Below are 15,619 nucleotides of genomic sequence, written 5' to 3' on the forward strand. Positions count from 1 at the left end.
TTACTATTTTAGTTGTTAATCTCCTACTATGCCTAATTTATACATAAAACTTTATCATAGAATTACAGTGTTTTGTAGTATCTGTGGTTTCAGGCACCCACTAAAAGTCTTGGAACATATCTCCCATGAATAAGGGAGGGACTACTGTAAAGAGGAAAAAATATATCTTTTTAACATATATATATATATTACTTTTTAAATCTAAATATTTGCTATGTTGTGAACAATGTTTTCATATATGTGAGCAATAAGGGTTTTTGTTTTTTTAATGACCAGTCATAGTTCTCCTAGAAGATGTTGTCAGTATAACAGGAATACGACTTTTATTCCATAGCTGCAGGCAGGGGAAACTAGTAAGAGTAGTTTTCCTAGTAGTACTCATTTGGATTTAGATACACACTAAAATCCAGTAGTTCCAATATATTTAATTTCTGCTTGAGATTACCTTTGCACTCTGGCTGCCTTCCAGTCCAACTGCCATTAGCTAAACATGTTCTTTCTTCTGAGCCATGAAGGATATAACCAGTATCACAAGCAAAACGTACAGTACTTTTAGTTCTGAAATCTCTTTCCTGTCTAGAGCCATGGCCAGGAGTACCTGGATCACCACATGTCCCAGTAGCATCACCTGCAATGCAGTACAATTCAAGTTAATCGATTCCAATAAACATTTATTAAGTTTATCTGGTAGGCAGCCAAGGGCCTGGTAGGCATTTGTTTTTGTGCATGCTGTGTTGTAGCACACATTGAGTAAAATTGTAATTCAAATTTCTCATCTGACTCCAGTTATAAAAAGAAAAGTGTAAATGGAAAAAAAAGAGTTGCAGAGTATAGCATTATTTTCTGTATCAGTGAATTTGGAGACATTAAATACGTTAAGGATATTTCATGTTTTTCCAAAATCCAGTTAATAACTAAGCTAATGGAAAATTTATAACTGACAGTACTATTAACTCAAATGACAACAAACTTATAAAACTAAAATTTAAAAAACTGAATTCAGCAATTTACATTTTTCCTTTTCTGAATTTCCTGATTACAGATCATCTTTTTGTTGTTTTTATTAAAGTAGAACTGTGGTTTGCTAGGACAGGTTAATATTATAATACAGTTCTGATAGTCTAGGATTTCTCCCTTTTATTTTCTCTACCAATGACCAAAGATGAATGAATTGCATATTCCTCATATATGAAAACATAAAAATAAGATATAAATGGCCAAATAGAAATTCTGACTTAAGTTTCTGATAAGAATTTTGCTCAAGATTAGGCATCTATCTTTTTATTTTAGTATTAAAAATTTACTTAGTCTTTAGTCATTTTATCATTTCTTAAATAATCCTAATAAAAATTGCCATAGTGTTAATATATATATTGGGAGAGAGAGAAGAGTTGACTACATAAGCATTGAAAATGTTCTTTCCATTTGCCTTTTTTATATCCCTTGTATATTTGAAATCCTTCATTATATCTCCTTATTTTCATGTGATGTAAAATTAATAACCACACAAAATTTTAAGATCAGCATTTCACTTTTAAATATCTGTGTACAATTTTATTTCTCAATTCAGTAGCAGTTTCCTAATACACTGTAGTTTGGGAGGAATGAGTCTGTGTATTTACGTGTATAATCAGTTATCTGAGAGTTAATTTACTATGAGTCACTCCAAGATAATACTTTAATTCTCATAAAATCAGTTTTGTAGTTACATTTAAAAATGATAGTTTTTCCAAATCTGTAGATTAAATTTAAAGTTCCAGGCAGTCACTTCATAGAGATTAACCACTAATTAAAAGACTTGGGCTTAATTTACCATTTCACCACTTTTAATTCTAAAGTGAAAATAATGTAAAACAACTTCTAATAAGTCATCAGCATGATCTCCACAGAGATAAAATAATGCAAAGACAATGACCAATATATAAATATAAACAAGAGGCAGAAAAATATGCACAATATGTAGTTGATGGGTAAAAATAAATGGTATCAACTAGGCAGACATCATGAATCTAAAACATAAGTGGTATTTTTGAAAAAAAAGTGGTAACTTAAACATTTATCTCAAAAAAGATTCATCAAATACTCTGTGAACAAATTATTAATTGAAATATCCTTACTATTTCTTTATGCAAAGATAACTCTATTGGGGTTATAAGGATTCAAGAGCTATATGTCACTTATTATTATTAGGATAGATAAATGTATTTAATACAACTAATTAGGTTAGTTCAATTTAAAACATTTTGGACTTTATTTTAAAATTATACCATTAAAGTAATCAATTGCTTAGAAAGTTAAACAGAACTGAACTTTGACAGAAAATCACTGATACAATATTGCCTTCTGTGGACAATTATATGTGGTGTCAGCTAAAATGGGATAGATACTTGAGCTTGAATAGTTTCACCATTTTAATGAACAAAAATGCTTCATAGAGTGTAGCATCCTAAAACCATAAATTCTTTAAATTAGCAACACAGGTCAAAACACATACTTGTAACTTATAATCTACAACATCAGTATCCTGTATTTATATTGACTTACACATATTCCAGTAATGTATAAGCAGTGTTTCAGCTTTTCTTATGAGATTTTTCAGAGAGAATTATATTTTATGTCTTTAGATTGTTTGTGTATATGTTACTACTACTACTAACAGTAATGTAATTTTAAGCACACATTGTCCAATTTTCCAAGTATTACCTGAACAATGAGGTTGTGATCCACTCCAATGGCCATTCAATTGGCAGGTTCTTGATGACCGGCCTAGAAGGGAACGCTTTCCTATGCAGGAATAGTGAACAGTAGACCCAAAAGTATACTTCTCGCCAGACAGGACTGCATTAGGAGGAACGCCAGGGTGTCCACAGTCAATCACTACAATACATAATTATTGAATATAAAATTTTTTTATATCTCCTATCGAACAACCTATACCAGCTTGTTTATAAAGTAAATCAGAAGTAAGTTTTCTGCTCAAACATCTAAAACCTCCAGAAATCAAACATCTATGTTAGATGGGGTTTAAAAAAATAAAATGGAGTTTTCAGCTATAGGAGCTATTCTGTTAACTTACACATTCTGAGGATGAGTTCAACAGCAACATTGTAAGCTAAGTAAGCATTAAAATTAATTATGATAAATCTGTATGTGTAGGGGTTATGCGTGTGTGTCCATATACATATGTCTATGAGTTTGAACCGTATTTGTGCCTGGTAAAATATGTACAAGTTAAGGAGAAGATTAATGTGGATTTGCTAAGTAAAGACATAGGACACCACGTGGATTCAAATTGAAACCACATAGAAATTACATGAAAGAACTTTGAGGGTTCAAGAGATGGAATAAAGATAGATCTGTGATTCACAATTTAATATATAGCCTAGAATAATTACATTTCAAGTCAGAAATGAATAAATTATGCTGTACAAAGACAATACTCAGTGGCTTCTAAACTAAAACACTGCTAGGCATAGCAGAATCAAAAGTCAATATATTATACAGTACTCTTTTTTTTTTTTTTTTTTTTTTTTTGAGACGGAGTTTCGCTCTTGATACCCAGGCTGGAGTGCAATGGCGCGATCTCGGCTCACCGCAACCTCCGCCTCCTGGGTTCAGGCAATTCTCCTGCCTCAGCCTCCCGAGTAGCTGGGATTACAGGCACGCGCCACCATGCCCAGCTAATTTTTTGTATTAGTAGAGACGGGGTTTCACCATGATGACCAGGATGGTCTCTATCTCCTGACCTCGTGATCCACCCGCCTCGGCCTCCCAAAGTGCTGGGATTACAGGTATACAGTACTCTTTATGAGTGACAGGTAGTTTCAGAATTTAATGTGTGTTCCCTGTTAGTTGTACTCAGAAAAATACTGAGTGCCACATATCTCTAGAGTATAAAACAGCACATAAGGACACAAAAACTTAATAAAACCTTTCAGTACTTAACACTCTACCAAGGAGAGCTATGGGAAATGATGAGGCAAAAAATATATGAGAGCTCAGAACACCTGAAGAACTTCAGGTTTATATGTCCTATAAAAAGATGTTTAACTTTAATGTGATAGCTACACAAGAATAAGTAAACTATTCAAATAATTAGACCAATGAACACAAATAAGTCAAAGGAATTTTAATTAGCAGACCATTATTCTGAACTAAATGCATAGAATCTGAAATTTTATAGACACAGCAAAAAGTGTTGTTTCTCTTAGTACATGAATGTTGTCACAAAATGTTCATAAAAATCCACTCCATGAACATAAAAATACTCTAAATTAAACATGATCATAAAATAATTTTATAATTTAGCAATTTAATATAACCAAAAATTACTTGCCAAAATGAATGATTTCATCACACACTATTCATTCAGTCTATGAAATTGTTCTTCTCTTCCCTGTCAAGTTCAAGATTCACCAACTATTTGAGATCTAGTTCAATTTGTGATCTATCAATTAACTGAATTGCTAGAACTCACGTTCACTCCTGTATGCCTTTTCAAAAGTTTGATTTATTCCTGTTAAATTATTTTTCTCACTATGTGTGTTACTTGTAAGCGTTTGGGCTGTAATTTATTTTATGTACATTTTACAACTCCTATCATACCATATAACAAAATGCACTTTTTAGATATTCACTGACTAGGATAATGTGTATTAACAATTATTGTGTCAATAAGTACATGTTTCTCTATATGACAAATATTTAAGATCATTAAGTTTTAAGTAACCCCTTTGTGTAAATCTTCAAGTAATCTGAATCTACAACAGCTGTTTAAGACTAATTTTACCTTAAATGGAAATATTAAATACTAGTACAAAATAAATTGTAGTTGCCTCTTACAGATGATAATATCATAGAATACGAAAACTGACTACTTTTCATATTTTATCTGCTCCAAAGTGAAAAATCAAAGAATTATAAATCAGTATTTATCACATTAATTTTAATGAAATTACATTTGGACAAAGAATTGGCAAAATATAGGAAAGTATAGTTTCAAAACAGTAAAACAATATAATCAACATGCTTCTCTATGATATATATCTTTAGGTAGTTTTATAAAGACAATAAACATCCATATTGTTTTCATGACATATTCTCAAGAAACAATTCAAATTATCTACTTACTGATACATTCTGGTAAAGGTTTGTCCCATTGTCCATTTGGTTGACATATCAAAACTGAAGATCCAAATAAAAAATATCCAGGATTGCAGTCATAGAATACCACAGTGCCATAAGTAAAATTTCCATGTTCTATTTTACTTTCCCTTTTAGAATTGGCTGGAATTCCAGGATCAGAACAGTTGACCACTAAACAAGTGACAAATTTTGAAAGATATATTTGGAATAATATATATATACCTATATAGATTTATATTAGAAAATTATATATTCGGTTTCAAAGGTACATTTATTCAAACAACCAGATTCCACGAATAAAGTTAATCCCATGGATTGTCTAGAAAATGGAGTGAAATCTGTGGTAGAAAATACAGTAAAAAAGAAAAAGATTTTGGCAACATTTAGGAAAATTAGCAACAAGTATTGTGCAGAGTATGAATTAAAAATAAATATCTTTGAACTATAGAAAAAAATGCAGAAAAATGATAATTTGGTTGTTTTTTTTGTCAGACAATATGAAATATACTTCTTTACAAAATGGAGCAACATTTAAGAGTTCTCCTTAATCTGTTTCTATAAATAAAACAATGCATAAAGTCTCAATACAGGTGTAATGGCAATCCAGGCCCACACATAGTTTTTAGAAAAATATGCAAAGAAAATAAATGCCAAAGGTAAGTTCTACTAACTTTGAAGCAAATTACAAGTCAAAATAATCTCAATGACTTTTTATATGCAGTCACAAAATAGGTACAGATATGAAAATTAGAAATTAATTATACCACTTTTAACTTTTAAAAATATAAGTTAAAAATTTAGAAAAAGGTAAACATTGTTAATGAGATGACATCAGTATTAAAGCTTTTTGTTTTAATAGATAAAAACTTTTTACTATTCTGCTCAAGCTGTTTTAACTGTGTCATTGATGTTTATGTGAACATTATCACCATGCACCTAATGGGAATATAGGTAGACATTTACCTTTGCACACAGGTGGCGGATGGCTCCACTGTCTGTTTGCCTGGCACTGTGCCTTTGTTGGCCCTTGCATAAGATACCCAATATTGCATGAGAATGTTACCACATCATTAAAGTTGAACCCATTTCCACTTGTTCTTCCATAAATTGGACTACCAGGGTGACCACAGCTAACAGCTAATGTGATGTGGGGGGAGGACAGGGAAGGAAACACACACAAAAATTTAGTTATTAGTTATTGCATTGTTGATTATACTTAATCATTTCAAACAAAGGAGAAAGAAGACTACTTTTTATCTGGACACATATGGAAAGTACATTTACTAATGTAAAGGAACAAAATAGAATGTAAAAATAGTCTAACAGTAATATTTATATTAGTAAATAGAGAATTATTTAAAACTGTAATAATTTTATGCAAGTGGTTAATATATATTTAAAGTTTCATGGTACTTATTTCACCCTTTCTCTCTACATTTTTGGGGAAGCAGCATAGTACTGAAATTCAAAGAAATCTGGGGAATAATTAAATTTCATGTCAATAGTTAATAGCAGAAAAGAACAAAACTGGTCTGGTGTGGTGACTCATGCCTATAATCCCAGTGCTTTGGGAGGCCAGGGCGGGAAGATTGCTTGAGGAGAGGAGTTAAGGCTGTAGAGAGCTGTGATCATGCCAATGCACTCCAGACTAGATGACAGAATGAGACCCTGTGCTTAAAAAAAAAATTAAAAAGTAGAAAAGAACAAAACTGAACCAGTTTTCCTTGTCTAGTTAAGAACTGAGGATACTTAAAGGTAGTTTTTTGCACTTAATTTTGAAATAGTTCTTTTAATATTTGTACAACCAATTTGTGTGAATAATAGATTGATAAGCAAATGTGTGCTTAATATGACTACATAATGTAGAAAATATAAAATGATACACAAATGCTGCATTATAATTTTCATTAATATTTTGAGATACATTCTCAAAATATTCTCTAAACCAATCAATTTTACTTGTTTTTGTTTCTTCATCACTGATATTTGAGAACATAATTTTTCCTGGAAAAAATTTTCTTAATTAGATAAATTATTTGCAAACTTTTAATGCTGTGCCCTACTATAAATTTTATGTAGTGCTGGCTTTCCCCAAACACTCTCTATTTCTGTGAACTGTTTTATTACATTATCTCACTCTATTAATAAGAGCAACTTCAGCAATAATGCTTCATAATTGGGCACAGGGAAAGACCACAGTCACTTTTAGTACTTAGGAAATGACCCAAGAACAATTATTTTTCAGCTGTATTGTGAATGCCAACCTACTCATTTGGAAATTTAACTGCATCTTATTCTTGTTTAAGATTATCAATAAAGAAAGCAATTTTACCCCAAGGGCCAATTCTTATTTACAGTCTCAATTATTCAACAAGAAAAACAGTGGCATTAATTGGCTATGCTTGAATATAGCATACATATTCAAGAAAAAGAGCATATTTAGGGCAGACACAAGCAGGATATTGCTGTCTTTAAATCATCAATCAATTTGTGTGTGGGGGTGTATGGGTGTGTCTTAAGAACATGATTTTCATTGTTAGCTAGATGTTCTATTATCCTATTATCATAACCATGAAACTAGATGTTCTATTATCTTATCATCAATACCATGAAACTAGAATTTCTATACATTTCTGTGGATTGGATCAAAACTGTATAATGACTGAATTTATAAGTATAGATGCAATTGATCACAGATTAAATGAAATATTTCCAGTGAACTCATACTAAAAGTCCCATGTATTGTTTATCTGGAACCTCAAAAATCTTTATCCTATGATCCTGTTATAATTACAACATATTTGCTATACTTATTTACTACTAATAATTTTAAGATAAATGTCAGTATCTGAAGATGGAAATTACTAGGAGGAAAATAGAGTTGATTTTAAGATCCAAAGTAGGATAGATTGTGATCTGAAACATTAAATACTACTGGGGATTCAGAGGAGTAACTAGCGTTATCATTATTTCAGCTCTATTCTTATTTTTATAATATAGTGTCATAATAAGTGCACAATTGACAAATATGGAATATACATATAGGAAGAGATCCATTAAAATCACAAAGCACAGTGAGTATATTTAAGAAATTATAATTAAAATATATTATTTTAAAATATACTTTATTCTTCCTGTGTGAATTCATACCTAATTAACCTAAAAGATCACATGGATATATGCTAAACTGGTGAGATCCTTTTACAGTAATTCTAAAATTATATATAGTCATAGAGTTTTGCATAAATTTTAAAACAGTGGAAATAGTTTTCTAAAATAAATTTTTATTTTCTTTTTTATGTTTTATTATTATTATTTCAATAGTTTTGGGGGAATGAGTGGTGTTTAGTTGCATGAATAAGTTCTTTAGTGGTGATTTCTGAGATTTTGGTGTACGCATCACCAGAGCAGTGTACACTGAACCCAATGTGTAACTCTTATCCATCACTCCCCTCCCACATTTTCTCCCAATTCCCCAGAGTTCATTATATCATCCATATGCCTTTGCATCCTCATAAACAATTTTTAAATTTTTCAGGCAAAATATAGATACATTATGTATGTGTACTCTTACTATATTTAAAAATGCAATGCATTTTGAGGTTAAAAGATGCAATAATTAAACACCTTCAACTATTCACTCTATGTTTAAGGGAATTAGGACCCAGAGAGATTAAACATTGCATTAGCTCACATAATCATCAGAGGATCTGAAATGAGAGCAAAGGTTCTTCATGTCATGTCTAATAATAATATCTTCCCTACTGTGCTTCATCAGTATATAATTTTGATGTCATAACAATAGCATCATAACTATTAAATATTTATCCAAAATATTTTTCAGTATGAAAAGCTCTGTAGTATTATATTGTAACAAACCTTGATACTGCTACACAATGGCCTCTAGAAATTTAAATCCTTATCATTACAAATATGTTGAGAATGTATCTTTCATATAAGAATATTCATTTATCAGTATTATATATTTATATTAAATATGAGAAGAGCTCAATTTAATTTCTTGTGTTTATGAGAAAATATAACTGAAATTCTCTTGAACAAATCCACTTTAAAGACTTTTGCATAGCAGTATGAAAATTGAATTGTGGAAATGTATGTTGTTTTACACATATATGACATATAACAACATTATATATATATATTCATCTTGCCTAACAAAAACTATTATTATTCCAAAGGCCAGAGGTCTCTAATTGCTTTTGCCATGCTTACTTACGCACACAGGATGGGAGCTGACCAGACCAATTGTGATCCTGTTGACATATCCTCACTGAAGAACCAATCAATCGAAAACCAGGATTACATTGATATACAACTGTGTCTCTATATCCATAATTTTCTCCAATGACTTGACCATTCACAATCAGTTCTGGAATTCCACAATGACCCGCTGAAATGGGTTATAAAGTAATGTTTTTAATATTGTGATTTGTTTTATTTGTCCATTTAGATACATGTGCAACATTAGAAAACTCTTAAAGTTGACTTAAAAGCAAGCTACAAATAATTCAGTTATAACTATATGAAATAAAGGTAACTATGAGATATTTACCAAAACAACAAATCTATGGAAATTCAAAGAAGACACATATCTACTAACACTTGGGTCTAGAAGAAATTATAAAATATCTCAATGTGTGAAAATGAAAATATATCAAAATTTGGAGGTACAGATAAAGCAATACTTATTGAAGAAATTTATAAATTTCAGTGCTTTTAGTAGAAGAAATAGAGATATATAATCAGTGACCTAAAACTCCATGTTAAGAAAGAGAAACAAGGAGCAAAATAAAGAAGTAAAAGTAAAGCCAAAGTAGACAGAAGGAAATATTTAAGATAATTACAAATAATAGAGAACATTAAAGTAAACATTATTTCTCTAAAAATAGCAACAAAATTATTAAACTCTTAGCTAACCTTATTAATACCAAAAAGGAGAGAATAAGATTGTCAATAACAGGAATTAATGAAGTTATATCACTATAAAGCATCCCAAAATTAAAAGAAAAAGGAAGGCTAAAAACAGCTGTGTATCAATACATTTTAACACTTCAGAAGAAAAACAATTTTGTGAAAATTATAACTTACTCGAAAACTAACAATAGAAAAAATAGAAAAATATTAATAGTTTTTATCTATTAAAATATTTGAATTCTTAAATCAAAACTTTCCCATATAAAACATTCAGGCACAATTTTTTTTTGCTAGGAAATTCAAGCTTTTAAGGGGGAAAAATAATTCTTATTATATTCTTGTAGAAAATAGAAAAGAAAAAAAATCACCTTTGAACTGATTTTATGAAGTAACCATACCCTCAATAGTAAAGGCTGAAAAGAGAATTAAAAAAAAACCCCAAAGTCCTTAAACAATTATAAAGGACCAAAGTACTTCATAAACAGATATACAAACCTCCTTAACAAAATTTTAGAAAATCTATCTAGTGACATATAAAAGATAATACATCATGATTATCTGGGATTTATTCAGAAATGAAAATTGACTAAATGCAAAAAATTAACTACTGTAATTTTGACATAATAAAAGAGAAAAAAAATCTACGTAATTATTTCAATAGATGCAGAAAAAGTATATAGCAAATGCAGTGCCTATTCATGATTAAAAACTGGCAACAAATTAGGAATATAAGGGAATTCAATAAAGACATCATTAAAAAAAACCCCAGCTGATATTTATATTTACCAGTAAAAATGTAATGCTTTCCTCTTGATGGAGGGAACACAAGGTCTACTCTTACCATATTTATTTAATATTGTTCTGTTGGCCCTATCAGTGTAATATATTAATAAAAAAAGAAAAACAGCATAATGTTGGGAAACAAAATAGTGAAACTATTCTATATATACTCAGGTAATATATATGTAGAAAGTTATATTTTTAAAATATCTTAAAACTAGTCAGTGAATTTAGAAAGGTTATAGACTACTAGATAAATATTTTAAATAATTGTATTTTATATACTAGCAGCAAACAATTGGAGAATGTAATTTAGATAAACAACATTAGCTGGACACAGTGGTTTACGCCTATAATTCCAGCACTTTGGGAGGCTGAAACAGGAGGATCATTTGAGGCCACAATTTCAAGACCAGCCTGAGCAACAGAGGAAGATCCTATCTAAAAAAATTTTTTAAAAAGAACAATTTTACTTTTTACTTCCAATAGTGAAACATTCTGGGAAATAAATTTAGCAATAGCATATTCTATGCCAAAAATACAAAATGTTGCTATTGCAAAAAAATAAAAATAAATGAAGACCCAAACAAATATATTACATTCATGGATCAGAAGACTCAATGTTTTTAGATGCCAATTCTCCCCAAACTGATGTATGGATTCAATCCCACCAGGATTTCTTTGTAGAGTTTAATAAACTAATTTAAGATTTATATGAAACTGCAAAGTCTCATGGTATCAAAAATGATTCTGAAAAATATGAACAAATTTAAAGGATTTACATATATGATTTCAATAATTATTACGAAATCTTTTCAACAAATAGTGCAAGATACAAAGTGAAAGCAAAAAGCCCCTCAATGATACTACATCACACATACAAATTAAAAATACATTGAAGATACAAAAGTTAAAGCTAAAATTATAAAGCTGCCAGTAGAAAGAGAAAGTAAAACAAACAGAAGATGATAGACTTTAACAAAGTTGAAAATTTGTGGTTGTCAAAGATGCCATTAAAAAATAAGTAGGACTTTGGGAGGCCGAGGCGGGTGGATCACGAGGTCGAGAGATCGAGACCATCCTGGTCAACATTGTGAAACCCCGTCTCTACTAATACAAAAAAAAAATTAGCTGGGCACGGTGGCGTGTGCCTGTAATCCCAGCTACTCAGGAGGCTGAGGCAGGAGAATTGCCTGAACCCAGGAGGCGGAGGTTGCGGTGAGCCGAGATCGCGCCATTGCACTCCAGCCTGGGTAACAAGAGCGAGACTCCGTCTCAAAAAAAAAAAAAAATAAGTAGGAAAGTCACAGAATAAGAGAAAATACTTATAAAACACATAATGATGAAGGTCTTGTAACAAGAATATGTAAAGAACACCTATAATCATAATCAAAAGTCAATTAATATAAGATACTTTACCACTTCACAAAGAAAGATTTACAAGTAGCCAATAAGCCTATAAAACTGTGCTTAACATCAGTGTTGATTAAGACAAAAAAAAAATTAAAATACCATAGGATACCTTTATGCATCCAACAGAATGGATAGAACAAAAACGTTGGCTATACCACATGCTGGAGAGACTGGGAGACATCTAGATCTCTCCCACATGTATTCTATTCCTGAGTATTCAAGTGAAATGAATGCATATGTCCACAAAAAGTCTTAAATGAACATCCATAGCAGCTTTATTCATAATAGCTTAAAACTGGACAGAGCCCATGTATCCATCAGAAAGAGAATGGCTGAAGTGTGGTATATTTGTACAATGGAATCCTATTGATCAATAAAAGGAACAAATTACAGAAATTACAGCTATGCACAACAGCACAGATAAAAGAGAACAAAAGAAGCCTTATATAAAAGAGTGCACAATTTGCAATTACATTTAATAAATTTCAAAATCAGGGGAAAACTAATATATGGTGAAAATATCAAAATAGTTATTGCCTCAGGTTATGGAGGAGGACTTGCACAGTGACCATGAAGGGGCATAAGGAAACTTTCTGAGATAATGGCAATATTATACGTCTTTATAATGGTTTAGTTGCACGGATGTATACATTTGTCAAAACTAATCTAACTACATTTATGATATATGTACTTCACTACATATGAATTTTTCCAGCGTTGAAAAAATAAACTTCAAACAAATATTGAACTCTAGCTAATGGTATGCATGCTTAAATATTTAGCAACAAAGTATACTGATGTTTACAACTTATTTCAAAATACATCAAAAAATGAATGGATTGAAAAAGGCCTGGAAATATGGATAAATATGTAATATGCAAATATGAAAAAATACTAATTGTAGAATTAGGTGGTAGACATATGGGTGTTCACTGTCAATTCCTTTAATTGAAAAAATTTATAATAAAATAGTAGTGAATCAGGAATAAATGCACTATACGTAGAAAAACAATGAAAAGCACATTCTCATAGCCATTCTATGCTAAAAGTGTCTGGGGTTATAAGAACTAGTTGAGAGGAATGAATCCCTAAGGTCAAGTCACAGTGTAATATTCTAGAATTTGCTTGTTTGGCAACTATATTTTCCTTCTACCAACATCCTTTTCCATTTCATTGTATATCAACACTGTATTCTCTACCTTTGATGATCCTGTCTCCTTAGACTAAGAGGAAACATTTTCTAATAAATATTCCTGTTATACTCTGTCTTTCCAGAGAACAGAATCAAGATTCTAAGTAGGTGAATAAAACCACATATTATACATGATATTAAATAATATATAATGTACAATAACAGTTCATGAGAGCATATAGCCATAAAATATTGTCAAATTTATATGTAAATTTAAAATACTTTTAAAATTTATATTGTATCATTAAATTTATATGTGAATTTAAAATACTTTTAAAATTTATATAGTTATATATAAATAAATATATATATACAAATATATATATTTATTATATTTGTATAATATACAATGCGGTGAGTTACATATAAATATATATATACAAATATATATATATTTATATATAACTATATATAAATTTGAAAATTCATATGTAAACTAAGTATACTTAACAATGCATAACTAAACTAAGTAATCTGTTATTGAAATTAGTACAACCGATAATGAAGGACGGTTTGAGGAAGATGGCCGCTTAGGAGGAAGTCGGAATTGCAGCTCCGAGAGAAGGCGCAGAGGGTGAGTGGACGCCGCATTTCCAGACGGACTTTTACTGCCCACAGACCAGGAGATTCACAGGAGGAAAAGCCCCACGGGTCGCCAGCACCGCTGGTTTGAGCGGAGTGGCCGCTCAGCCTACGCCCTGGAGCGGGGGGCAGTGGCTTCTTATGCAGAGCGAGAGAGACAGAGTTCCCTCTGAGCCAGAAAGGGGAGCTGAAGCAGGGAGCCAAGCCAGGAGACCCCCGGGCAAGGGAGCGCCAGGAATCTCAGAGCCGCTGCGTCAGCTGACGCAGCGGCACACAGGGCAGCAGATTTTAACTGCCCACAGACCAGGAGATTCACAGGCGGTAAAGCTCCCCGGGTTCCCAGCGCCGCTGGTTGGACCGGAGCTGCCGCTCGGCCTGCATGGGGGGGCGGGGAGCAGCGGCTCCTTGAACAAAGTGAACGAGACTGTGTCCCCTCTGGACCAGCAAGGGGAGCTGTGGCAAGGAGGCAAGCCAAGAGATTACCGGACAAAGACGGCCCCTCTGGAAACACGGCTGAACCCGGGACGGTCCAGCTCTGTGGGGGAGGGGCGTCCTCCATCGGGAAACACCCTGCAGTTCCTGGGCAATTTTCCGTAACCAAGACAACCCGCCACTACAGAGACTTCGTCACTACAGGGGCGGGCCAGCATAGCGGAAGCAGTTCTAACTACACTCACAGGACTGCAGGGAAGCTCACACGGAAGCTGGGCGGAGCCCACAGCAGCTCAGCGAAGCCTCTGCAGGTTGAGTGTGACTAGACTGCCACCTTGTGGGCAGGGAAAACGGTAGCAACACAGCTGAAAAACATAAAGTGCTAAACCCCTGGGCCAGAACACCTGGGGAGAAGAAAAGGGGGTTTATGAGTTCAGCTGCTGCAGACTTAAAATTACCAAAATCAGAAAGACAGCAACTACAAAGTCAATAGGTGGATAAATCCACAAAGATGGGAAGAAACCAGCGCAAAAAGGATGAAAACACCCAAAAACAGAACACCTCTCCCCCTACAAGGCAGCATAACTCCTCACCAGCACGGGAACAAGACTGGACGGAGAATGAGTGTGATGAAATGACAGAATCAGCTTTCAGAAAATGGATAATAAGAAACTTCTGTGAGCTAAAAGAACATGTTCTAACCCAATGCAAAGAAACTAAGAACCTTGAAAAAAGACTTGATGAAATGCTAACGAGAATGGACAACTTAGAGAGGAATATGAATGAATTGATGGAGCTGAAAAACACAACACGAGAACTTCGCGAAGCATGTACAAGTTTCAACAGCAGAATTGACCAAGCAGAAGAAAGGATATCAGAAGTTGAAGATCAACTCAATGAAATAAAACGAGAAGGGAAGATTAGAGAAAACAAGGTAAAAAGGAATGAACAGAGTCAACAAGAAATATGGGACTACGTGAAAAGACCTAATCTACGTTTGATAGGTGTACCTGAATGTGACGAAGAGAATGCATCCAAGCTGGAAAATACTCTTCAGGATATTATCCAGGAAAACTTCCCCAACCTAGCAAGGCAGGCCAAGATTCAAGTCCAGGAAATACAGAGAACACCACAAAGATA

At 32.5% G+C, this 15,619-nt stretch overlaps 1 protein-coding gene across 1 annotated transcript in view; it reads right to left on the reverse strand.

Moving 5' to 3' along the window:
• The window catches only part of CSMD3 (CUB and Sushi multiple domains 3), a 1,293,678-nt gene that overhangs the window by 61,288 nt on the left and 1,216,771 nt on the right, over positions 1-15,619 (reverse strand). Inside the window, exons 54-58 of the mRNA XM_012443291.2 lie at positions 9,383-9,556; positions 6,109-6,282; positions 5,131-5,316; positions 2,704-2,877; positions 446-628 (exon numbers count right to left, since the gene is read on the reverse strand). Coding sequence (XP_012298714.2) covers positions 446-628; positions 2,704-2,877; positions 5,131-5,316; positions 6,109-6,282; positions 9,383-9,556 — 891 coding nt within the window. The remainder of the gene's footprint in view (positions 1-445; positions 629-2,703; positions 2,878-5,130; positions 5,317-6,108; positions 6,283-9,382; positions 9,557-15,619) is intronic.

Source organism: Aotus nancymaae, unplaced genomic scaffold, assembly GCF_030222135.1.
Source record: "Aotus nancymaae isolate 86718 unplaced genomic scaffold, 86718_ANA_hifiasm-v0.15.2.pri h1tg000036l, whole genome shotgun sequence".
NCBI lineage: Eukaryota > Metazoa > Chordata > Mammalia > Primates > Aotidae > Aotus > Aotus nancymaae.